A 24,381-nucleotide genomic window follows, 5' to 3' on the forward strand; every position below is an offset into this window, starting at 1 on the left:
TGTGAAAATGTCCACTTTATTTCATATGATTTCATGACCATATAAGCGTAATTTCTCCAATAATGTGAAGTAAACTACATTTTAGCAAGTGACTTTTAACCGAAAGTAACAGAAATGCTACAAAAACATCACTATCTTTCCAAACCGGTCGATTATTGTGATGTGGTATCATCGGTGATACAGTCCAGGCAGACCTAAAGAAAGAGTTGGTCATAGAGCAATTACAACCAACATACAGGCAGCTGAATATGAAGTCAATTTGCAGGCTTTGTCCTCTTCCATTCAGCCAAAAGGTTGCATGCTGGCTTCACTTCTTCATGTACAGTTGATGGTGAACTACTGCAGTCTTCAGGAGGAGGTGGAATCTTTACCATGCCAGCCGTACCTCTTTGTTAACCCTAGAGCTCTCCCTATTGCCCTTGCCCTCTCACTGACAGTAGAAGGTCAACACATTTTGCTGATTGCCTCGGATGAGCAAAGCAGGGCAGTGTAGCCCACAGGTCAGGGCATTCAGCCACGCCATGTACAGGGCACTGGGGCAGTCTGCCCGTGGCACTGGTAAGGTCCTGCAAGACCAGAAACCATCACTATTACTGAGGAGTTATTACAGAGAGGTGGTCTATATTAACAGATATAAATACACTTAGTGAGGACAGAGTAACAGTTACTACATTTATATACTCATAAGTGTCTATTACTACAGCCAAATTAAGTTGTACTGCAAGAATTAAGATTAAAGCAGTAACAGCCAATAAGATACCACAAATAATCATATTTATTTTAAGCTTTTTAGAAACTCAAAATCTGTGCACAACCAGAAAAAAAATGAGTCAGTAGATTTTAAACTACTGAAGCAGCTGCCTTAATAGAAATGGACTGTTGGCGCCCCTGTGTGGTGAATATCCAGCACAAGAAGTCTGTCTGAAAGTCGTTATACCAGGAGCTCAAGACAGTCTTTGTTCTAAGTGCTTCCCTGTTCAAGTCAGCTGCTTGACCGCAATCTGCAGCATTTTTCACAAAGATCGAAAGGTCTTGGTTTACTACATGAGCCATAGATTAGAATGGGTGATGTCTGGTTCTTTGAGCTCTGGGGTTGTATGATTTTATTTACCCTATATGAATGCCCTGCACAGTGAAACATGAAATAGGCTGAATGACAAGTTGAACAGGAACATAGTCCATACTCACATTAAGACCAGGGCTGCCTGATTGGAGTTCTTTCGAATTATTTCGTTCAGCCTCACCTTTCTTTCAGACTGCAGGAACCATATCAATATCATATCAGGAGAGGAAAGAAGAAAAAGAAGACAATGAACTGAAAAGAAGGGAAAAATATACCCAAAGTGTTAAAAAAGAAGTTAAAACGTATCCACAGCCACATTCAAGACATGGTATTCAGAAACTCAGACATGGTATTCAGAAACTCAGACATGGTATTCAGAAACTCAGACATGGCCTCATTCCCACTCAGACAGATATATACTTACTATTTGTTTCTGATATACACTGGGATGCACCTTCAAAGGCACACACATACTGACACAAACAAACACAGCAGGAGATATGACCACACACAGACTTAAACATCCACATATACGTGCCTTTTGTTTCAGTGCTTCCAGCTCTCTGTCAGACACATTCCAGGGACAGTCTTTCTTCAGCTCCTGTAGAGCAGCCTCATCCTGCAGTCCACCTCGCAGCCTAAAGGGGGCGAGAGTTTCCTCAAAGCGCTTCATGCTGCAAGGGAAAAGATTGGGTTTTTATCAGAGGTGGAAAGTTCAGGTTCAGAAAGTACAAATCCAGACCAAGATTTTGTTTCAACCAACCACTTGCGGAATCTGACTGAGACTCTTTATATTTAATTGGTTGGTTGAAACAAAATCTTGGACTGGATTTGTACTTTCTGAAGCTTAGCCTTCCACCTCTGTTTTTTTAATATCTTTCTCTACTGTCCTCTGCTGATTGGGTCAAGAGGTCCCCAACCTTCAGGGTACTCTGTGCACCTCTCCCTCATCCCTGTCTCTATCTTACCTTTTCTCTATTACTCTGAACTCTTCAGGAGATCACTATAGCCACCTTACCAGTGCTGTGCCCCTCACAGTATTCATATGCCTATAGGCAACTCGGTAAATATACTGTAGCAGGGTGGTGCTACTGTATGTGAAGATAACTCACTTTTTTGAATGGGGGGGTCGTTCACTGTCTGTCATAACGATCACATCATGGATGTCCAAACGGAACTTCCGAAGAAGTGAGATCATTCTGATACAGCAAAGCAACAGATACAGAGCAAAGAATTTCCAGATCAGTAAACTTCCAAGGGATTTCACAGTACTGTTCTACACTGGCAAGTAAGAACATTTATCTTGTGACTCACTGAAGCTACCGATAAATCTCTATATCCGACAGTGTGTTGCCAGTCATCACTTGTATTTGCACTAATAGTTACTCACTCTTTGCGGTGCTCCTCCATGTTGTGCACTTCACCCACAATGAAGACACGCACCTTAGCTTGACGCCACCGCTTCCTTCGAGTTAATAGATAGGGTACCAGAAGAGTGAGGCCTGACAGATAAAGTAGGATGTAGGCATAGAGGGACCAAGCAGAAAGGAAAACTTGTAACCTCTGCTGGGTAATTAGAGTGTTTATGTTGTTTTCAGTAGCCAGTTGTCGGTCCTTTGCCTGATCTCACCTCCATCATCTGAAATCCAGTACACATCAATAGTCTTCTTGCCCTGCTTGCTCTGGAAAACTGTACGGACCTGCTTACTGGGAGCCACATCAGATCCTATGTCATCTGGAAAACAAAGGGAAATACTTTTAGAGAAGGAGAGAGCTGTACAGTATGTTCATCTTCAGCAAGATAAAACGGCAGTTGTTCTACCATGTGCCCAAATGAAATTGCATTATCAATTTTAAAGCATGGGATTTGCAGATTTGTTGAAGATCTGAGCAAGCATATGCAGGGCTGGGCCCTGAAAAATTCTACAAATACCAACAAATCTCAAACCTACTATTATCCACGCTCATAGCCCCCACCTAGTGTCTTGGACCCTGAAGTCTTCCCCTTTCTCCCCCCGTATGTGCAGCCCTGAGCATATGTGTAGGTGAGCATTGGGTGGCTGTTTGTGCGTTCTGCTTTTACCTTCATCATCTTCCTGACTCTTGTGCTCTTGATGCCCCATCTCTTCTGTATCCATCTCTAAGGCGAAGTTCACTATTTAAGGAAAATACAGGTTTAAAGTTATTTTTGTATGTATAAAAAATAAGCCTCCCAAGATTTAGTTAAGCCTCTATTTTATATTTAAAATGTAGATATGATTAGAATATTACCTTTACCATCAATCTCCTCCGAGTTATCCAGACCATCCATCATCCTCAACAGACACACACCATAGTTGGAGTCAAATGTGTCACTAAAATAGAGAAATTATTGTTATTTTCATTTTTACGTTATTTGCACAGTTTACTTACTGTATGCCTTAATTTCTTCCTTTCATGTGTGCAAGTCTGGAGCTTTGTTCTATATTGACAACTCCATCAAAATGATAACTTATTCATGGTGGTGCTTGAAGCGATATTCAGCTGCACTACTATTGTTCAGTTATACAGCATATCAGGGTGCTTTACAACAGTAGTACAGCAAGCCAAATGAAAAATGCATGTAGAGCAGAAAAACTATATGTTCATATCAGCGTGTTTTATTGAATTGTAAGGAGCAACAAAGTATTGACTTAGTTCAAACAACCAGTGGTGACTGACAGACTGAACTAATTTTGAGAGGTCATATTCCTGATTTATGGATATGAAATAACACTCACTTTATGGTGCAGACATAGTCCTCCAGGATATTGGGAGAACACTCCTGCCAGTTGTTCTTAAATCCCATTACTAGAGTATTAGGTTTCAGTTTACCCAGACCGGTGGCCTGTTAGGTACAGACGATACTCAACTGCAATTAGACCATCATCACAGGCTATAGTTTCGATTGCCCGTTTGAGGCAGTTGTAGTTTTACCTGCAGTAGGCAGCGAGTACCCTCCCTGAGGCTTGATGCAACAAATGGAGTGTAGAAAGCACGAATCTTCCGCTGGTTCAGCCATTTGACCTGCACTTCGGTGTTATGATGAGGCAAAGCCGACTTGTCGTCCTCCTATAGGAACAGGTCAGAGGTGGAGGAGGAATGAGGAGTTACATGGCCAATATTGGTGATATATGCGTCTAAGAAACCTGGTATCTGTGTCATATGGGGAACAGGAGGAGTTTGGGTATTGCGGGGTGAATGTTTACTTTTTCGTTCGTACCCTCATGACTTTGTTGCGGGAGCCCGGACTGCTAGGGATTGATTAATTGCCTTGGCAACGGCAGTACCTGAACTACGTATTTCAAACTGTGGGATTGGCTGCGAACAGGAAGAAAGAGGCATTTGTGGGAGAAAAGGTCGAACAGTTGGGGTTTTGGGGGAATGAAGGAAACGGAAGACAGAGAGGACCAACACAGGGGGAACACAGGAGACAGGGTGGCAGTGATTAGTATGTTGATTCTCCCTTTAGTAGATACCTCGACACCATGCTTGTAGATGTAATGAGTGTGCACGGGTGGTTTGATGTGTTTCCGTGTGATTTATTATTGCAGTGCTCTGTTGAGGTGGGAAGTGTGTGAAGTGTGGTTTTTGCTGTGACATAAATCTGGGTATCTCTATAAGGTGTTTTAAAGGGGTAAATGAGTATTGTGTTGCAAAACCTTGGTTTTTATATTTTATCTGTCATGCTGCTGGCAGAATCCTCGCTTGCCTGCCTTGTCTTTGTGTCACCATCATAGGCCCGGGGCCGACAGAAACGGCCCATTGGGGGACCAACTGCCTCATGGACATTGCCGGGTGGACTGTGAAGGGATTTTTGTTGGGATGGTTAGTCTTTTCCTTTGTCATTTGCTAGCTTGGCATTGAATTTGTATGTTTTTATTTTTTGTATAATAAACAGGTAAAATGTTTGGGGTGTTTCATACCAGCACAACTGGTCAGAACCATATTTTTACATCAGGTGGCGTAGTCAAGGCAGGTAAGGATTTTCGGGGGAAAGTGTCCTCCTTTGGGGAGTTAACTAGTGTGTATATGTGTTTAGGTCGCATATTGGTTTATAAGTGTATTTTATATTGCCCCTTTTCCTTACGTGTTACGTTCGTCACGTACGTGACGTAGCCGTGACATCTGCATGACTCACCATGAAAATGTCCCCACAGATCATCAGACTGATGTTCTTAGTGAAGGATCCTACAAAGTCCACCAATGCTGGGCGCAGATTTGGGGGTCCAGTCAAAACGAGACACTGGGGTCTGGGAAAGTGATAGAGAGAACAGTAAATGGTAAAGAGAGAGTAAAGAGAAAGTGAAACTGGAAATTTTTAATGAATTGGCTGGTGCATATGTGTATGCCTGTGTGGCTATGCTAACATGCTACTGAAATGATCTTTGCTATGATACAGACAACTCTACAGGTGTCTCTCTCTCTCACCTGAAGTTCTTGATGTGATCCTCCACCCCTGAGAGGGAAACAGAGTAGGATAGGGCCATGTTGTATGTCCCTGCCTGCACTGAGGAGCCCCAGTTCACCTCTGAAGAAAGAATAAGACAGAGGTACATTACTGTGAAAATAACTACAGAAATTATACAGTTAAAGAAAAATCCATCTTCATGCTAATGAAACTATATTAAATTGCAAGCAAATTGATGCTACCCATAAGCAAATACAAGAAACAGCAATAACAGTTTGTTTAAAATACAATGTAGCCTTCACTGCTACCTGTTATATGGATCAAATGCATCTATGTTCACATAGTCATAGGTAGTACTGAAGACTATGGCCGAGGGTCAAATTCTGAAGGTCAAAAGATTTGTTTTTGATATAGTTTCTCCCAGGACAGTCTCCAGTTAATGCAGTCTGTTAATGAGCACAAATCTGAAAGTCAGTCAAGGTCAAACTCAGAATTCATACAAGTGACCATTACCTGGTTTCTTGTAGGTTACATATCCCATAAGGAAGAGAATGAGGCAGAAGGTCAGAAGTGCTGCCCACCAAGTTAACAGGAACATGAGTACCATAGAAACGACTGCCCCAAAGAGTGCCACCCAGCAGCTGTAGTATCGGAATGAAGGTCTCCAGCCTGCAGGGGGCGACACAATGACAGTGATCTTATACTTGATTAATGAAGGAATGTATAATTGGTGTGAAAAACATTCCTTTTTGTTCTAGAAGTATTCCAAATGATTGTTGATAGATTCAGAGTAGTTGATATTATTCTTGAGATTTATTCAGTACTCCTGAATAATAATAAAAAAGTAAAATCGTAGTTATAGTTTTTGGTCTGAAATTGTCAATTGAACGTTGTTGGGTAATGCTAAATATTTTTGTCAGCTAAAATTTGCATTCTGGGGTGCTTAATCATGAATCATGCAGGAGATTAAGGTACTCACCTGGGGAGTTGGTTATAGATGCATGGAAACAGCTAAAATTGATGAGGGCATAGCAGCAGAGAAAAAAGTTGGAGATGAGGGGAGCAATGAAATTCAGTTCAGCTGCGAGAAGAAAACCAAAGGGAAGAAGGCAATGGTTGTATTATGCATATTCAAATATCAAACACCCTTCCCTTTAAAGGTCAAAGATGTATCAGAATCAGATTGTAAAAACTCACCAATAAGAATGAAAGCCACAGCAATAAAATATGTGAGAACGTAGGCACGGAGTGGTTCGTGATTCTTCCCATAACCTTTGGCAAAGAAGCCAATGTAGGGGTAGATATTGTCTCTGCATAGACACTTAAGACAGAGAGAGCCAAGAAATTATGAGATATTATTAACGTTAACTTGATAGCTAAGGTTGTCCATATTTGCACATTTCTGTGGGATTCTGTGTTTCAGAGTGTATAGTATGTGTGAGTCTATGTATAGGGCTTTTGGTGTGTGGTTTCTTACCTGGAAGATCTTGGGAGCAGAGACCATGAAGCCAAGAGCAGAGGACAAGGTGGCAGAGAATATCCCCGCAGTAATAAGTGGGCCAAATCCAGAGACCATTGTAAGGACCTAACAGCAAGAACATATTCCATGCTGGTTAACCTCTAATGTGTTTAGAAAATCTTAAAATGAAAACTGTTTTTGTCCTTGGTACACACATACACCAGCAGCCCTCAGGAAAAGACTCACTGACCTGTGAGCCTTTCCAAAGGTATTACACATTCCTGCATTAAGGTTCCCACAATTCATGATTCTAAAGGATCTAAAGGCTACTGATCAACATACTTTAAAACAGGGGTGCCCAACTCTTGTCCTGGAGGGCCAGAGCCCTGTGTAGCTTAGTTCTTTCCCTGTTCCACCATAAATGATTCATCTCAAGAGCTGTGTGGTAATTAGCACAAAGAGTTGAATCAGGTGTGTTAAATGAGGGGAAACCCAAAAATGTGCAGGGCTCCGGCCCTCCAGGACTTGAGCTGGGCACCCCTGCTTTAGAAGTATCTAAGTCTTCTTTAAAGCATTATGGAAGAAGCTAGATGATACTGAAAATGATAATCTCAAACGGCCTAAAAAGTGGTCTCAGGGGTAGGCGGCCTAATCTTCCACTAGATTGGCAAGGAACTATGATACCTGTCAAGAAAAAATTAAAAACTCACCTGAAAGTTGTTAGCTAGCCCATAAGAGCAATTATGGTACACCTCACACTGAGAGAAGTTCCAGCCCAAAGAGCAGGTCAGGCCTTCACATGAGATATTTTCTGAAAGTTTATCATTCAGATTCCCTGAGGCATCTTGCACCACACAAGCCCCTGGTAAAAAGGGTAAAATGTTAATATGTGTGTGGGGGTGGGGAGCTAGCTGTTGACTACCTAAAACACAGGAATTCAGGTTATGGGATGAAAATAAAGCTGGCATCTTACCAACAGTAGCAGATATGCCCAGGTAACTAACAGTGGTCCAGAAAATGGCCATTAGTGTGCCTCTTGGGATTGCTTTTTCAGGATCCTTTGCAAAATCACAGACATACATAAATTCAACCATTTCATGATAATCTCTCCCTGTGGTAAATGCAATGATCAACCTGTAAATTACATTACTCATGGATATTTATACCTTTAGGTCTCCAGAAATGTTGGCACCAGACAAGATGCCAATAGCAGAGGGGAAGAAGATAGCAAACATCTGTAAGAAACTTCCTTCTGGTCCTCGCCAGTTTGGCATCAAATTGCTGAGAAAAATTTCATCTGTAACAGGACATACCAAACTTTACTTAGTAAATGATGCAATAATGTTGAGCAATTAATCAAACTTTTGTCCCTTTGTTTTATTTTCCAGTTGGACTAAGTGGGTTAACACACAGTGGCCTATGAAGGCCACTGGTTAATATCCCGTGGTTAAGCTGATTTCATCATCATTGTAAATCAAAGTGTCTAGCAAATGAATAAATTTAAATATAAATATCACCTGATAAGCAAACATCCAGATTTAGTAGTTTAAGAATCTGACTCTATAACTGACCCCAACCAGAGAAATGTTCCCAAACACTGAATGCGGTATAATCTATGGTTGTAGCTGATGGCTCTTCAACAAACATTCACTGTAGTACTCTCAAATACTCACTGTTGTAGCCGAAGAAACCAGTGGCCTGTTTTTGTGTGGTGGCTGGAATCAGAGTTCCCACTAAGTAGTTGATGAAGGAGATCATGAGGATGCCAAAGAACAGAAGTTGTGTCTTGGGAGATAAGGGAGGCAGAATGTGTGAAAAATATTTTTATTATATGGCTACACATAAAACATCCCGAAAGATTCCAAAAACACAACATGATTCACTGGCGTCTTTTTGTTAAATGCCATTACAGGCAGTCCCCATGATACAAATGAGATCTGTTCCCTAAGTCTTTGTTTATTGAGTTTGTAGGTAAGTTGGAAAAATAACAACACAGTACGCACTACTATTACTACTCTAATTACTACTAGTCATACTACTACTACTACTACTACTACTACTACTGCTAATAATAATAATAATAATAATAAAAAATAGAACACTAATAATAAAAGTAACTACATATGGTGCTGTACTGTACCTTGAGCTGACAAACTACTGAAGCCATGAAATGTTTTGCATCACAAAGTAACGCGTGCGTTCATTACTACGAACCATTGTACTTAACCCAAATTAATATAATAAGCTTAACAGCAGTCCGTTCATAAGTATGAGTTCACCAAAAGACGGATGTTCTTAACCCAGGGACTGCCTGTACAACCAAAGAAACTAGTGTACAGGATAGAAGGAGAATAGAGGGGTTACCTTGGATTCCCACTCCATGCCAGCCAATGAAATGAGCAGTAGCCCAGTGATGGCAACCACACCCACAATCCTCACATCATTTACTGGGTCAATAATGGTCGCATTATAGTCCTGCATCAGACGTGATAAAAATGTAAACTATTGACTATAATTGTAACTACGACTATAACTTTAAAAGAAATTCACAAAATTAGTAGCAGCTGATAATACACAAGCCTACAATTACATTCTGATACTCCTGTGAACTCAGTGTGAAAATAATAATAATGTACAACATTAAATCTATGGATATCTTTTGCAAGTGTTTTTAATTTTTTTTTTTGTATTTTAATTTTTTTCAATCACACACACACATACATACATAGATACATACATAAATGCAGTCAGCCCTCGTACATTCACGCTTCGTGATTCGCGAATTCACAGATCTGCAAAGATTTCATTCTAGTTTTTTATTAAATATTTTTAATGTGTGTATGTATTTTTGTTCTCTCTCTTTTTCGTGGTTAGCGTACACATAGCATTTTTACAACTTATTATTTCTGTACGTCTTTACGTAATTTTTAATTGATTTAATACCTGTACCCTGTACATATAGTACATGTTTCCTTTACGTATTTTATTGAATTGTACCTTGGTGAGGTATATGATTTCTGTCAATAAGTTTACAGTCCCGTTCGTTTACTCATTTTACCTTACTGTGAATGCAAAAGAAAATGGCGGTCAATGCCGTGTTCTATGAATCAGTAGGGGTAACATTAGTATACTGTACTGAAAAATGTGCTAGTGTGACAAATATCAGTTAGGCGATACTGTACTCTATTTTTACATCAAACATTTGTTTTTTTTAAAGATAATGTATTAAGTTAACATATAAATGAAATTTAAATGTTTTGGGAACATGACTGGGGTCATATTTAGGGTTTAAACTATAGAAATAAGCACATATTACCTTTTTTAGTGACTCTACCAAACATCCGTGAATCCTTCTCATTCTCGACAGGTTCTGGAACTTAACCTCGCGAATGTCCGAGGTCTGACTGTACATACTTAAACACATACACACACATTCAAGCAGTGCTCAGGTTATGAACAAGATCTGTTCCCCAAGTCTGTTGTTATGTTGAATTTGTAGGTAAGTTGGAAAACTAATAATATGAATACTACTACTACTGCTGCTGCTACTACTACTACTACTACTAATAATAATAATAACAATAATAATAATAATAATAATAATAATGAGGAACCGCTGCAGGTGTACAATGTTTTCACGAGTATCACAAAGTAGTGTGTGCATTTGTTATTATGAATCATTGTATTTACCCTGAATATTTAATATAATGGACTTTATATTAAATATACATGTAGGTGTGTGTGTGCGCGTGTATATAATAGTGACCCATATTTCACTTCAGCTTACTCTGAGAAGATCACGGACAGTTTCAGCAAAACCAACGGTGTTTAAGGCAGAGGCGAGTGCATTAGCAAAGGAGTAGACCATACCAATAGGACCTCCTATCTCAGGGCCGAGAGTTCGAGAAATCATAAAGTAGGTGCCCCCTAGAAGGCAAGAGAGAAATTAACTATAGGAAATTATACAGAGAAGGAAAGCAGAAGACATCAATACCCAGGACATAAAAAATAAGCATACATGTAACAGCCCTCACCTGAGGAGACTTTGCCATTGGTAGAGATAGCGGAGACAGACAGGGCAGTTATTGAGGTTACAATGACGGACAGGAAGATGATGAGCCAAGTCAAAACTGAGGAGAATATTTTGGAGACTTGTTACAATATCATGCACACACTGCCTATTCGATAACTTAAAAGACCTCATATAAATTGCTTCAGGCAACAAAATCAGAGAACATGCAAATTCTGTGGGAATGTCTGATGAAAATATCAATAGAGGGATTGATAGAAAGTGGAACCAAACAAGAGGTACACAACAAACATCACATTGAAGCTGTCAGAAAAAGAACTTGATTTGGTGCTTTAAAACAGCTTTGGAACTTTCATGAGCAATGAATTACTTTTAACAATGACAAACAATTGATTTAGTCAATACCAATGTAAATAAGATTTCCTGACTACTGTATATATAATAATGTGCAAAATGCCTGGCAAACATGGAATACATAGAAAAGCTTATAAAGCAAAGCAAGGTTGTGAAAGATTAGAGCTGGGCAAAAGTAATGAAGGGAGGAGAGAAAGGAAGAGATAAAGAGACAAGGATGCTATTAGAGAGAACTTACGGATGCCAGCTTGGGATGTAATCCAGGGCAATCGCAGAAAGAGAATGACCCCCCAGATATTCAGCATGCAGCGGACCTACAACACCACTGCCATCAGTATCATAAACAGAGTCAATATTACCAACCTATAACAAAACGTTAAAACAGCTACTAGCTCTATCAATGAAGCAATCTGCAGAGTTGCAACCACAACTTTCTAAACAGTGAATATTCCTTGTTAGTAATGAAAGTGTCCAACTATCATTCATTCTAAAGTAATGCTTTTCAACATTTCTTCAGCTAAGCTGCTGTCTGCACAGGTTTTTACCGTGAATATGGTCCACATAATCACCCTAGTGTTGCTGATTTGTGTGTTTCTGCGTTACTTGCTTCAGACTTACCATAACACCAGTCACCCAGCCAAAGCGCACTGGCTGAGCTTTTGGCTTCCGACTCCCATTCACCACTTGCTGCTCCAATTCTGGAACAGGAGCATTTCCTGTTTCCACAACAACAGGCTGGCTGCTCAGCTCCACATCCTGTCGCACACAATGATAGATATCAATTAATACTGAGAGACACAAACACACATCAACTCACAAAGATCAACCCACCATTAACGAAAAACCGATCAGTGCACCAAAAATTCTGAAAATGCCAACTTTTTGTGTGTGTGTGTCTTAATCGTTAGGAAAGCGCACTTGTAATTGAAAGATTGCTAGTTTGAATCCCTGTCCAGCAAGGTATCACTGAGGTACCCTGAGCAAGATACCGCCCCCAAGCACTGCTCCCCAAGCGCTGAATTAGCTGCCCCCTATGTCACGATGTCACATACGGGTTAAATGCAGAGGACACATTTTGTTGTGGTGTCAATACTGGTCATCAATTTAATTTTTATACTCAGTGCATGTTATTATAACCCAAGTAGTAACAATATATTATTTCATCATTGTGAAAAAAATGATTCATATGAAAGAGCAACTGAAAGATATCGTAAGATTATATATGTACATCGACTGCCTTTCGAAGATTCTCCAGAGAAGGCCTGCTTCGTCGAACCCTGCCTGTGGCAGTTGTGTTGGTATAGAAGTCTAGTTGTGGCAGAGCATCTATGTTACTATAGATGGATGGACGGCGTAACTCCTGCCGGGAATCCTTCCTCTCAGGTGTCTGGTCGGAAGCCTCGGGTGCAGTTGTGACACGGTTTTGGAATCCTGGGCCATCGCTGTGGTTGATGCTATAAATACTGGCTGCACTGTTGCTGTGGCCATCGCCTCTGCAGTAAGAGTACCTTGGAGGGGCCTCATCGCTTACAGAAAACCGACCTTGTGGTAAGTTTTCCAAATCCTCAAGATTATGTTTTGATGTCCGCTGACCCATTATACAGACCTTTTTTAGGGTAAGGTTCTATTATTTATGGAGTTCTGTCAGAATGGAAAGAAACAACAGATAAGGCTTATATATTTAAAACAGAATCAAGGTTTATTCATGCATTTCCAATTTATACAAAAACATCTGACACTTATTGTTTACATCATCACCTCTATGTTATTAATACTGCTGCTTTTATGTTATGATAGCCTTTTCTTCTCTTATTCACCTGAATATCTTATAGTAGCCAAGTTAAAATCAAAGTTATATATGTATGAAGACAAACCCATTACTGATGAATTCCTAATAGCAAATTGTGCTCCTACATTAATTGCATAGAAAGACGTAATGCTGCCGTTTTGTTCTCAAGAGCAAAGTACTATAACGGCTGTTTCTCCTATCAAATCAACATATCAATTTCCAATTCTCACAGTATACAAATTCATTACATTCTAGCGAGGATCACTTCGGAAATATGGCGTATACGCCAGAAAACATGGTTTAAGGAGAGGTCGGCTCAGCTCTCATTTTTTTTTCTATAAACACGTACGTTAATTCGCACAATCACCTTCTCACGCACATTTCTGTCGATTTAGACAATGTAAGCAAATAGTTATGTAGGTACTTTGTATAAGTAAAATCGAGAAAATCACATTACCAACATTAAAACTTGTGAAAAAAATAGTATTTTCTTACCTTCTTTTGTCCGTTTGTCAACATATATAGTTATTAATTGCTTCTCTTAGGATGACCTGGATTCACACTTTGCATTCTGTGATTTACTGAATTCATTCACTGGAATTTATACCTGAGACAGGTTCCCCCTCCATCCCCCTTATATGCAAACAAGACACCGAGCGTGCTCAAGTAGTCGTTACATATTTATTTACACAGTCATTCTTTCGTTTATTCTTTACGACACTCCACCTTCATTTCTAAGTACAGTTCGATTTTCTTGCGTTGTTCCTGTAATAAACAAATTAACATCTATGTCTGATAACCCTTAATTTACTGGTCGTCGTATACATTTTATTTATTTTAATATGTTTTATGCCGATATATAAAGCAATACAAACTACATGAGAACGATTAGGGAACAATTATTGGAAAAATATGGAAATGTACCTCAAATTTACTTAGCCTTTAACGTCGCTAAAATTGGATCAGCAACTACATTGGTGTTATTTTCTTTTTCCACCTACATTTACATGGACTGAATACATGAATAGAAGACTAACGTGTATGTTTATTTAGGAGTGTTTTAAGTATGATCAGTCTTCCAGTCCACCTAAAGTGAATACAATGATAGTTCTTTGGCCTGTCAAAATATATAGAATGATTCAAAATATGTGCAGTTCATCTACAACGACAAAAAGAACAGATGTTTTATCTTCCACATGACATATACAGGTAACACCATCCTTCCGTCCATATTCTATGACTACGCCAGTCGATCGTTAGATGCAGAAGGCAGAAGGGGATGTCAGTCCGTCAGGGAGCGTGGCGTTTCGTATAGCAAAGGGTTGTAGCGGCATTCCGTTTTGTTTCTTCTGTAGCACCTTTTGAAGCCAGTCTAACAACTAGTATTTGAAACGCAAAGGTGACCAGATAATCTATTTAAAAATGTTTACTTGGATACACGAATTATACAGGGAACTCGTGACTCGATCAAGAAACCTGCGTTGCTTCTCTGGTTTCAAACTACACTACGTCCAATCAGCAAAAAGTGACGTATTACTATTTGCCGGAAGCTCAAAATACAAAAAATATTTTAGAAATTATACATCGCTAAATTATGCATTTTAACAAAAGTTATATCTATAAGTTCTGATGAAATTAAATAATTAGTATTTTTTAACCCTTTTAAAAATTAAATTATTACTTCAAAGAATTGTATCCTGTTTGGATTTAAAGTTTAATAGTATTAAAAATTGTATCATTATGAACAGGTCTATAATAATAATAATAATAATAATAATAATAATAATAATAATAATAATAATAAAGAAACCAAATAATGACCCAGAAAAAATACATTTCAAGTATAAATTTCAATTACGAATGACCATTCTTATCATTGTTACCAGACAGACTAATCTTCTTATAAATTACAATAGGCTTCCCATCCATGATGTTCCCTGCCTTATGCTGCCTGGGATAGGCTGCAGGGACCCTACACCTCTGTGATGGAAGTGGCTGGGAGACAGGTGCCTGGGATAGGCTGCAGGGACCCTACACCTCTGTGGGTTATATCTCTAGATGTGTGGAGTTTAAGTCAAGGGAGGTGATGTTACACTTATATAATTCCTTGGTAAGACCCCACCTAGAATACTGTGTGCAGGTTTGGTCACCATACCTCAAGAAGGACATTGCTGCCTTGGAAAAGGTGCAACGAAGAGCTACGAGAATGATTCCTGGTCTTAGACGAATGTCTTATGAGGAGAGGTTAGCGGAACTGAATCTGTTTAGCCTTGAGCAAAGGAGACTAAGGGGGGATATGATTCAGGTCTATAAGATTCTAACGGGTCTGGATGCTGTTCAGCCAAATGACTATTTCAATATTAGTCTAAATACTAGAACTCGTGGCCATAAGTGGAAATTAGCGGGAGAACATTTTAAATCAAATTTGAGGAAGCACTTCTTTACACAGCGTGTAGTTAGAGTATGGAATAGTCTTCCTGCTAGTGTAGTGGAAGCTAAAACCCTGGGTTCCTTTAAATCAGAGCTAGATAAGATTTTAACAACTCTGAGCTATTAGTTAAGTTCTCCCCAAACGAGCTTGATGGGCCGAATGGCCTCCTCTCGTTTGTAAATTTCTTATGTTCTTATGTTCTTATGTTCTTATGTTCTTATGTGATGGAAGTGGCTGGGAGACAGGTGCATGGGATAATCCAGTATATGCACATTATACTATCTAGTTATATAATTACGACTGATGTTGATGGCTCTCCAGGTGGTCTTTCATTTTTAAGTAAAATATGAGGCATCATGTTACAATCACCACAGAAAATCACCACAGATAAGCTATTATTTTCTCAGGATACATACATCATTACTACTTAGAGCCACTTGATATTATTTTGCACTATCCTACTGTATTATTGTAAACTAACATTCTTATTGTATATATTGTATTTCTTTTTTCTTAGATATATATATTCCTATTTCTTATATTGTATGTATATCTCTGTCTCTCTTACTGCACTGAGCATGTGTATGACAAAAGAATTTCCCTCGGGATAAATAAAGTTCTTCTTAATCTTAATCTTAATCTTAAATCATAGCAGTTGGAAGATGGATGGATGGTCCATGGCGTTACAGAGACATTAGTGCTTAAGCTCCATTCTCATATAATCACGTTTTACAGCCACCCAATAATCTCACTATCTCTGCCGGTATCTCTGAAGAACTCAGGTTCAATCATTAACTACATAAAATGCCCAATTTCAGTGAAACACTAACATTAAATGGATGTTTCTATGTAACATAAATATAAACCGATAAACTACATAAAACTTCGGCCAAAGAGTGTTCCTTCTTGTACTGAGACACTTGACTGTCGTTTTTCACTTCCTCCCTCTGTCTTCAAGGAAAAGCAAGGTGTTAAAATCAGTTCTTTGGGTGGAAGCCAATAAGGCCTCTTATGGAGAGCATAACTGTATGTAATTTCTGCTTAAAGAAAGATATTTGAAAAACTATAGTGCATTGACATTACCACACTTAGTAAAGCAAATGAGTAAAACATAACAATTTTGCATTTTTTTGCTTTTGCATGTTGCATTTTTTCAGCATGTTTTATAAACATGCAATCCATTTTCCAGCCACTCATTCAGTTATGACGCGTACAGAACATACACACAACAGGCAATTTAGAAACATAACATTTCATAACCAGAAGGTTTTGGGACGCAGGAAGGAGCCAGAGGAAACCCATGCTAAAGAGTGAGAACATGTGACCTCCATGCACACATGCAGAGCAGGGGTACAATTCAAACTCACATTTAGGAGGGATGAGGCAACAATGATGCCCACTGAGCCACCAATGTCATAGATACGTCATCAGTTATTTGTACCTTCAACCCTTATGTCCATTTAAATTTCTCAGATCCCTTTAAATATGTTTCTTCTCTTATATACTTCCATTATAAGGTATTTTAAGGAGGCAGTTGGTAATATTTCACTTTATTTTCACAGTTACAGGAAATAGAGAAAGAAAGACAGCGTGAAGGATATTGAAAGTTAGGAGTGAGACATAAAGGAAGAGACTGAAAAATGGAACAGGCCAAATGATGTGGTAATAGAGGGAAAGAAGATTCTAATACTTATAGATCAGTGTCGTTCTTTGTTTCAGGAAATAACTCCCAGACTAATCCTACCCCAGTCCCACTGTCACTGTCTTTCATTTTACAGTCCATCTTCCCCATGTTCCATGTTCCATGTTGTGAAAACTAACTGAACAGCTTTGCGTAAATGGAATAGTCTCCACTGGAATTTCTTAACAACTTGAGGTGTTTGTTATCTATTATTGGTATGTAATTTGAGTTAAACATATTGTTCAACAGCAGCGCCTACCCTGTAGGATTACAACTTGTACTATACTGATCGCTCGTCAAATTTAACTCCTTTAACTTCATTGTAAACTTCTTTATGGCTCCAACCTCACCCTGTGATAACTGGCATAGAGATAAGTACTGTAGGTTAAAACCAGCTAGCAAATTACACTTGCCTTCTTGTACTGTTTCATTGTCATGTATAAAAGCAAAAGTCCTTTTACTGTCCTTTTTAACATCAGCCCTAATCTTTAGTGTCTTTGGAAGGTTAAATTGTAGCATCCATTGATGTTCGATTGGATTAAAGTGCATTGAAAATACTGCCTGCAATGAATAAATTGTGTAAATAATCCACATCCTCATTTAATTATTAATTCTATTTTTCTCTTCTAAAGATGAATTATAATGTTTATTTGATATTTATTTGCCACATATTTCATACAACAAGCCAGTTAGCTAGTTCTAGCACATCAAAGTATTAAATATGCAATTTTCATATTTTATGTAATTGACAGGATATTGTAGAAACAGACATAAACATTAAATAATAATTAATTAGCTCTGGGGTTAAAGTACCCAAAAATGGCATCCCATCAGTATGTACAGAGGACTTATTTGAAAGTTTTAGAATTGCCTGTTAACAATGAAATTCACACATAACAAAGAGATCAGCATTATCAGCAACTCAGTTTTTCCAGGGGACTTTGAGGAGGAAAAGTAAACACCGCACAAAAAATGCTGTCAGATTTTAACTCAGAAGGTGCCTTTAGAAGCCTAAGGGATGTAACGTCAATTTGATCTTTTGTCCATTCTGCATGCAGCTTATTTTGACTTACAGTTGAGAATGAATACCATGAAAGACCATACTTCAATTTAATTTTAAGTATACTGTGCATTTGCTGGTGCGTTCCAAACTAAATCTCATTGTACTTAGAATGACAATAAAGCATCTTTATCTTATCTTTATTTTTGAAGTAACTTGGTTTCAGCTACTTTAATTTTATTTTATTAACTGCTACAGCACATTGCTCTATGACATACAGAAATGTTCAACACTGATATTCCAAGACCTGGTATCTTGGCATTTTTCTGGCTTGAATATGTTTTATGTGCTGAAGAAGGGGGTCAAAAGAGGGTCAATCAAAGTTTTCTTAGGCTAGACAATTTAAAAAGAATCCATGTTCAATTAATATGATTTTAATTGATTTTTATTTCTCTCACTTATTATTATTGTAAAATTCTATACTTTGTATCAATTACAATACAATGCACCTATTTGCAATTTTCTCTTGTCCAAGTACACGTTTTCCTGACATGCCACGTTGTCAATCATTACCTCCAGTAGATGACATTGCTTCTTGCGCCAGTGCTTCAAATTAGTAGGTCAAAATTTATTAGTTTCATGATCACTTTAGTTAAATGGAAAATCAGGATTCCCTCCCTAACAATTTTACAGAAATACGTCTGACACGTATTCAGTTGCACAAGTGTGCTGGGACGGCCCTGTGCATCATAACCCCTCAATACTGATTAACCTGCCATTTGTTTTTCATAGCAGAGTTTGAAACTGTTAAACATGGGCTTGGCCTTTTAGTTTCATTGTTGTCTATATTCTTTCCCCAAGCATGTGGCATAATGACAGCATAATGAATATAGTTATTTGTTTTGTTCTATTAGTGTGTTAGAGTAGTGAACCCTGAGTAGGACCTGAGTATGTCCTTATATTAGCTGCTGAGGGAAACTGAAGAAGAGAAGGGCAACAAAGGTTATGTCCTTGAAGAAGTGGGAGGGATTGAAAGTAACCATGGATGTGAGAATGGGTGATGGAGATGTCAAATGGTACAAACAGAAAGGCATACAGAATAGAAAAGGATGGATTGATTGAGATGTCATACTTAGACTTACGTTCACATGATGTCCCCTTCAGATAATGACTGCTAGAAGACTATTAAATACTTTGTTTTACATGAGCATATATATCCTCCTGAGACCCCACCCATTCATTTATGTCCATTGTAGTGGACATTTTGTTTTTGCATCTGTCTTTTCACTGATGTAAGGAAACATATGTATTCCTGTTGTACACTAAAGAGGACATGCTGTGAAATTAAAAATAAAAATAAATTTGAAAAAATCTAAATTGTAAGATGTCTTATTTCCTCCAAAGACAAATAACCTACAATTGAAGGACAATTGGCATCTTCTACAATTGAAGATGTCTTATTTCCTTGTGTCTCAGGAGGATATAAGAGGAAAGGATAGAAAGATTAGCAATCTAAGCTAGCAGGAAAAGCCATGGGGCAAAATGTGGAGAGGTCCCAGGACTGATCCTAGAAGGACTCCAATGTATAGAGAATAAAAGTAGGGAGAAGATGGTGAAAGATCCCAGGACTGAATCTTGATGAAAACTTATTGATGTAGATGTGTGTGTAGAGCAGGTATCCTTCCATGAAAAGTGGAAAATTGGAGTATGATGCAGAATGTGATTGCTGTTCCAGAATGTGCAGGGCCCTCAAGGTAAGAAAGGACCTGTAAGTCTTTATCCTTTGTTAAAATCAGGTATGGACGATATGAGCAAGCAATAGAATGTTGTCAGACTTGTAAACAGCATCTAAACTAGATTGCTGAGGGTTCAATATACTAAAATTTACTAATGAGAGAGGTTTCAGCAGAACTTACACCTTTTGGAAACGTGAATACCATTTCCACAGAATGGTGAGATCGTCACATTTTTGTCAGTAGCACAGAAAAGCATAAACATTTCCAAAAATATTATCCTAAAGTTTCCATAGAGGCTGATTTGTGGAAATGGTCATTTTCTAACTGAAAATATCTTGACTGTAGCTGGAGTCTGTAGTAATAGGTTTGGCGTCCTGTTGATTTAGTTGATTCTATTTTTGTTTTGATTCTGAAAGCAATGTTAGATTTAAGATCCAACTATCTTTCCATCCATCTTCCAACTGCTTATCCTGGTCAGGGTTGTGGGATTCATTTAAAATATTAAACCAAAATAAATCAGTTACAGCTATACTGTATTTACCTTGCGGTTCAAAGTCTTTGTCAACATGTTCAGAAATGCTTGTATCCTGTTATTATCAATATGGGAAAATGACAGTGTTGATTTTGGAAACCAACAATGCATTCAAGTTATGGTGACAATAATTAACTCCTAACTGATGGCTGTATTTGACCCACTGTGCCACATTGTAAATGGTTTAGTGCCAGTTCATTGTGGCACAGTTATGTAACTCCCAAGGGTGGGTTTCTTTATTCTTATTAGCTGACTCATAAGAAGGAGAAAAATCAATGGCCCAATTTGGATGCAAACACCACAAGAACAGTATGATGACATAATTTATGAATGATACACGAGTATCGGGTTAAAGTCACTGCTGTTGGAGATGAGGTTCTCGGTCTCATTTGTGAGTGTCCTTTGCTTGCATTTTCTGCTTGTAGCTTACCTAATATCTCTTAGTATGTCTTCATCCACTTACTGTACCTCAGTTGCAGAAAAAGAGGTAACACCAGGCTGAACTGTTGGCACAAGGCAGGTTGGGTGCATGGATTCATGCTGTTTATGTTGAATTTGGATCTTACCATCTGCATGTCCCAGCAAAATTTGGGAAGCAGTGACATTTTCCCGATCTTCAACTGTTATTAGCTGATAAAAGTGGAACCTGAGGTAGTTTTCTGCTATTCTAGCCCATCCACATCAAGGTTCGATGTATTGTACATTCAGATATGTTTTTCTGCTCATCATTGTTGTAAAATGTGGTTATATGAATTACTGTAGCCTTCCTGTCAGCTCGAACCAGTCTAGTCATTCTCATCTGACCTCTCTCATCAAGAATTATTCCCTTCCAAAGAACTGCCACTCACTAGAGTTTTTTTGTGGAGATGTGTGAGAAAATACCAGGGGATCAGATTTCTGAAATACTTAAACCTGTCATGTCGGGCGGGACGAAGGACTCGAGGGCAGGTGTGGTTGCAAAACAAAGCGGGTTTTTATTAAACTCACAGAACATAAAACCAGAAATATACCAGATTCAAGGGATCAAAACGGGAGGAGCGGAAGAAGGCAGGGCACAGGCAACACAAGCGTACGATGTCAATGATTGGACTAGTGATGACGGGGCAAACAGGTACTTTTATACATAAGGCATGGACCATCAGGGTCACGTAAGGAAGAAGACAGGAGGGTCAGGCGGACGTGGTGGGCAGGACGTGACAGTACCTGCCCCCCCCCCCCCAACGAAGAACGAACAGAGTAGGGGACCAAAGGGACCAAATGACAGGGCGGACACATGGGGAAAGACGGGACACTGGACAGGACACAGCCAGGCAGGACAAATGGCATGATAAGGAGTAAAAAAGCAGGGATTGGACCAGGGACCAACAGGACAGCAGGAGAGAGCAACGGACCGAGCCACACAGATTAAATAGATGACATTTGGGACCACGGACTAACATCAGACCTTAACAGGGACCAGTGAGCAAAACAGGCAGAGAAAGAAAGGCCACACCAAAACAGGACGGACAAGTAGAGAGGCCACAGAGACAGGAGTGGAAACGGAAGAGGAAGCCACTGGGGACACAGACCAGGAAAAATCAAAGGCAAAAGAGGGCACTGGGACAGGGACTGAGGTATACTCAATGAAAACAGGAGGTGTCCGGGAAGTCTTCCGGATCGTGGGAGGTTTGGTGATGACCCTGGGACGCAGATCCACCTGAGCCTGTTCACTGGTGAGGTGGAGCCCATCCAGACTGCAGGATGAGAGGGCCTCAAAGGGCCAGCAGGGCTGGAAGGCACCGAGTGGCCAGTGGGACCGGAGGCCACGGAGGGGACTGCAGAATCGGAAGCCGCCGAGGCGACTGTTGGGTCAATTAGGGGATTGTCCACCAACTATCGCTGCAAGCGAGGCTCGGATACTGAGAGCAGGTCAGGTGTAGAGGAAATTATGCAGGTAGAAATACGTAACATGAAAGGCTTCCAGGAATAGCCGCTGGCTAATTTGTGGAGTCCGGTCATTCTGTCATGTCGGGCGGGACAAAGGACTCAAGGACAGGTGTGGTTGCAAAACAAAAGGGGTTTTTATTAAACTCACAGACAGGAAATAAACCAGATCACAAGGGGTCAAAATGGGAGGAGCAGAGGAAAGCAGGGCACGTATAGACCTACGCAAGGAAGGGGACAGGAGGGTCAGGCGGACGTGGCTGGCAGGATGTGACAAAACCGTCCCATCTGACATCAACAGTCATGCCACAGTCAAAGTCAGTTATATCACAACTAGCCCCATTCTGATGTTTGATCTGACCAGTAACTGATTTTATGCATTGAACCCCATAATTGGCGATTTAGATATTTGCTTGAATGAGCAGGTGTACAGATGTTCCCAATAAAGTGGCCAATGAGTGCATGCAATGTGACAATCCAAAGGGGAGCCACCGCATACCAGAAGAGGGCAATCAGCACCACACATGCCTACAGTAATCATGGTTTCTGCATAATGAAGCACAATTAGGGCAAAAATTGTCTTACCTAGTACAACTTAAAGCTTGCACTAGGGAGAAAGCAGATAGGGAAAGGGTGGGTGAGCTGTGGGCTGCCTTAGAGAATAACCACCTTATAGGAACTGCTGCCTCCTGAAAGACCTCTCTTTGTATATATGTTTTCCCATAATGCACCTTCCTCCCATAATGCTGTCACCCTGGTGCCTGATGGAGAGACATTCACTGGTGTGGTGGGCAAGCAGGCACAGGAAGCAAGGATACTGAAAAATTCTCCTTAAGGGACCAGGTTTATTAAGGAAGAAATATACAATAGGGATAACTTAGAAGGCAGCAGTCTTTTTAGTGCTGCTTTCCACACAGGCAATGGATGCATCCGCAACTGTTTCTTTTCAGCCGCCGCATGATGGATTCCCATCAGACTGTTAGGTCACAGTGTTATCAAACATCTGAATTACAAAATATTCTGCACAAAAAAAATATATAATTCAGCCTGTTAAAATATGTTAAAATAAAGTTAGTGTAGAGGAATCTTGTCATGTAAACAATTATGATGACAGTAGAGATTAACAGGGTGTACTTGTGGCTAAAAAAAATCATAATACACAACAGAGGGAGAATGTGTAGAGAAGAAGATTCCAAGAAGGACTGAAATTGTTCTAAAGAGAGATGGTGGCCCTACTTTTTATTGGGTCCTTAATATTAATATTTTGGTATGGCTGTTTACCTTATGTCAGGGTACATATGCAGCCAGTTCAAGAATTATTCACATCCTTCGTAAAAATGAACAAAAATGACTGCATAAAACAATAACAGTGATTGCTATGCTCTGCTCAAGTGTTTTGCATTAGATTGAGTGGTACGATTATTTTCTTTTCAGAATCATTGGCACCCATGTGTATAATATCCACATCTCCCTGAGAAGAACAGCACTGAACATTCTTGAACCACTCCATGACGCAGAACATTTTAAGATCTTAGGATGACGCTTGTGGGTTTCGTGCTTCAAATCTGACCACAGGTTTTCAATTAAAATCAGGTCCTGGCATCAATAATTCTCAAACATAAAACTCTTCCCATGGGTCAGCACTAATTGCGCCACATGATATGACTGAGGTTCAGGATTTACTTTGTGTCAGTCAGTACCAAATCTGTTCGGTAGGTGGGATAAAAGAGGTGTGTTGTCCTTGGGGAAGTATGACCGGGCCTGAGCCGACATATCTTGGTAGCAGCTATAATTAGCATGTTAGTGGCGCACAAGGTGTCATGGACAAGCACTGCGCCTGGATTCTGCCCTGAAAATTTCTGGTTCTACACGGGCTGGTGAGCTGGAAGGTAAGGAAGAGAAAAATTCAAAGCACATGAGGAGGAACAACATTTTTACTTATACAAAAACAGCA

General features: G+C 39.5%; 2 protein-coding genes and 1 long non-coding RNA gene across 12 annotated transcripts in view; 2 read left to right on the plus strand and 1 right to left on the minus strand.

Annotated features, from left to right (window-relative positions):
• On the minus strand, positions 1-14,614 carry LOC111858094 (solute carrier family 12 member 3-like). 7 transcript variants are annotated; one of them, XM_023839505.2, is made up of 28 exons: positions 14,049-14,614; positions 13,620-13,757; positions 12,564-12,976; positions 11,954-12,091; positions 11,574-11,649; positions 10,986-11,081; positions 10,739-10,878; positions 9,316-9,426; positions 8,625-8,736; positions 8,118-8,248; positions 7,925-8,009; positions 7,662-7,813; positions 6,970-7,077; positions 6,690-6,813; positions 6,472-6,573; positions 6,006-6,161; positions 5,513-5,612; positions 5,223-5,334; positions 4,019-4,153; positions 3,823-3,929; positions 3,335-3,417; positions 3,147-3,218; positions 2,694-2,798; positions 2,454-2,565; positions 2,176-2,262; positions 1,602-1,737; positions 1,189-1,256; positions 1-566 (listed from the first exon to the last, which is right to left on the minus strand). In XM_023839505.2, exons 3-28 carry the CDS (start codon positions 12,930-12,932, stop codon positions 428-430), a joined length of 3,156 nt encoding a protein of 1,051 aa, XP_023695273.2. In that variant the 5' UTR covers positions 12,933-12,976; positions 13,620-13,757; positions 14,049-14,614; the 3' UTR covers positions 1-427. The 7 variants fall into 7 exon arrangements, 5 of the variants coding, with proteins under 5 accessions (XP_023695273.2, XP_023695272.2, XP_023695274.2 ...); XM_023839504.2 differs by having other exon boundaries at positions 13,620-13,889; XM_023839506.2 differs by having other exon boundaries at positions 3,341-3,417; positions 13,620-14,614.
• LOC140577659 (uncharacterized) lies at positions 4,123-6,089 on the plus strand. The gene is made up of 4 exons (XR_011981789.1): positions 4,123-4,909; positions 5,242-5,364; positions 5,484-5,634; positions 6,020-6,089. It is a non-coding gene; the product is annotated as an uncharacterized lncRNA (long non-coding RNA).
• Positions 12,827-24,381, plus strand: part of LOC111858096 (kelch-like protein 33) — a 25,968-nt gene continuing 14,413 nt past the window's right edge. For 3 of the 4 annotated variants that reach the window (XM_072697551.1, XM_072697552.1, XM_072697553.1), the window contains exon 1: positions 24,201-24,316. The gene's annotated coding sequence lies outside the window, so the exon portion shown is untranslated. Of the gene's footprint in view, positions 12,884-24,200; positions 24,317-24,381 lie in introns of those variants that run through there. The other variant, XM_023839511.2, reaches the window with a different exon arrangement.

Source organism: Paramormyrops kingsleyae, chromosome 12 (assembly GCF_048594095.1).
Source record: "Paramormyrops kingsleyae isolate MSU_618 chromosome 12, PKINGS_0.4, whole genome shotgun sequence".
Lineage (NCBI taxonomy): Eukaryota > Metazoa > Chordata > Actinopteri > Osteoglossiformes > Mormyridae > Paramormyrops > Paramormyrops kingsleyae.

Excerpts from the sequence above, each read along its gene's own strand:
- LOC111858094 (XM_023839505.2), bottom strand. The coding sequence starts at position 12,932 with ATGGGTCAGCGGACATCAAAACATAATCTTGAGGATTTGGAAAACTTA. Across the intron at positions 6,162-6,471 it reads ATCTATAACCAACTCCCCAG|GCTGGAGACCTTCATTCCGA; the intron begins GTGAGTACCTTA and ends CGCCCCCTGCAG. Across the intron at positions 2,799-3,146 it reads GAGTCAGGAAGATGATGAAG|ATGACATAGGATCTGATGTG; the intron begins GTAAAAGCAGAA and ends TTTGTTTTCCAG.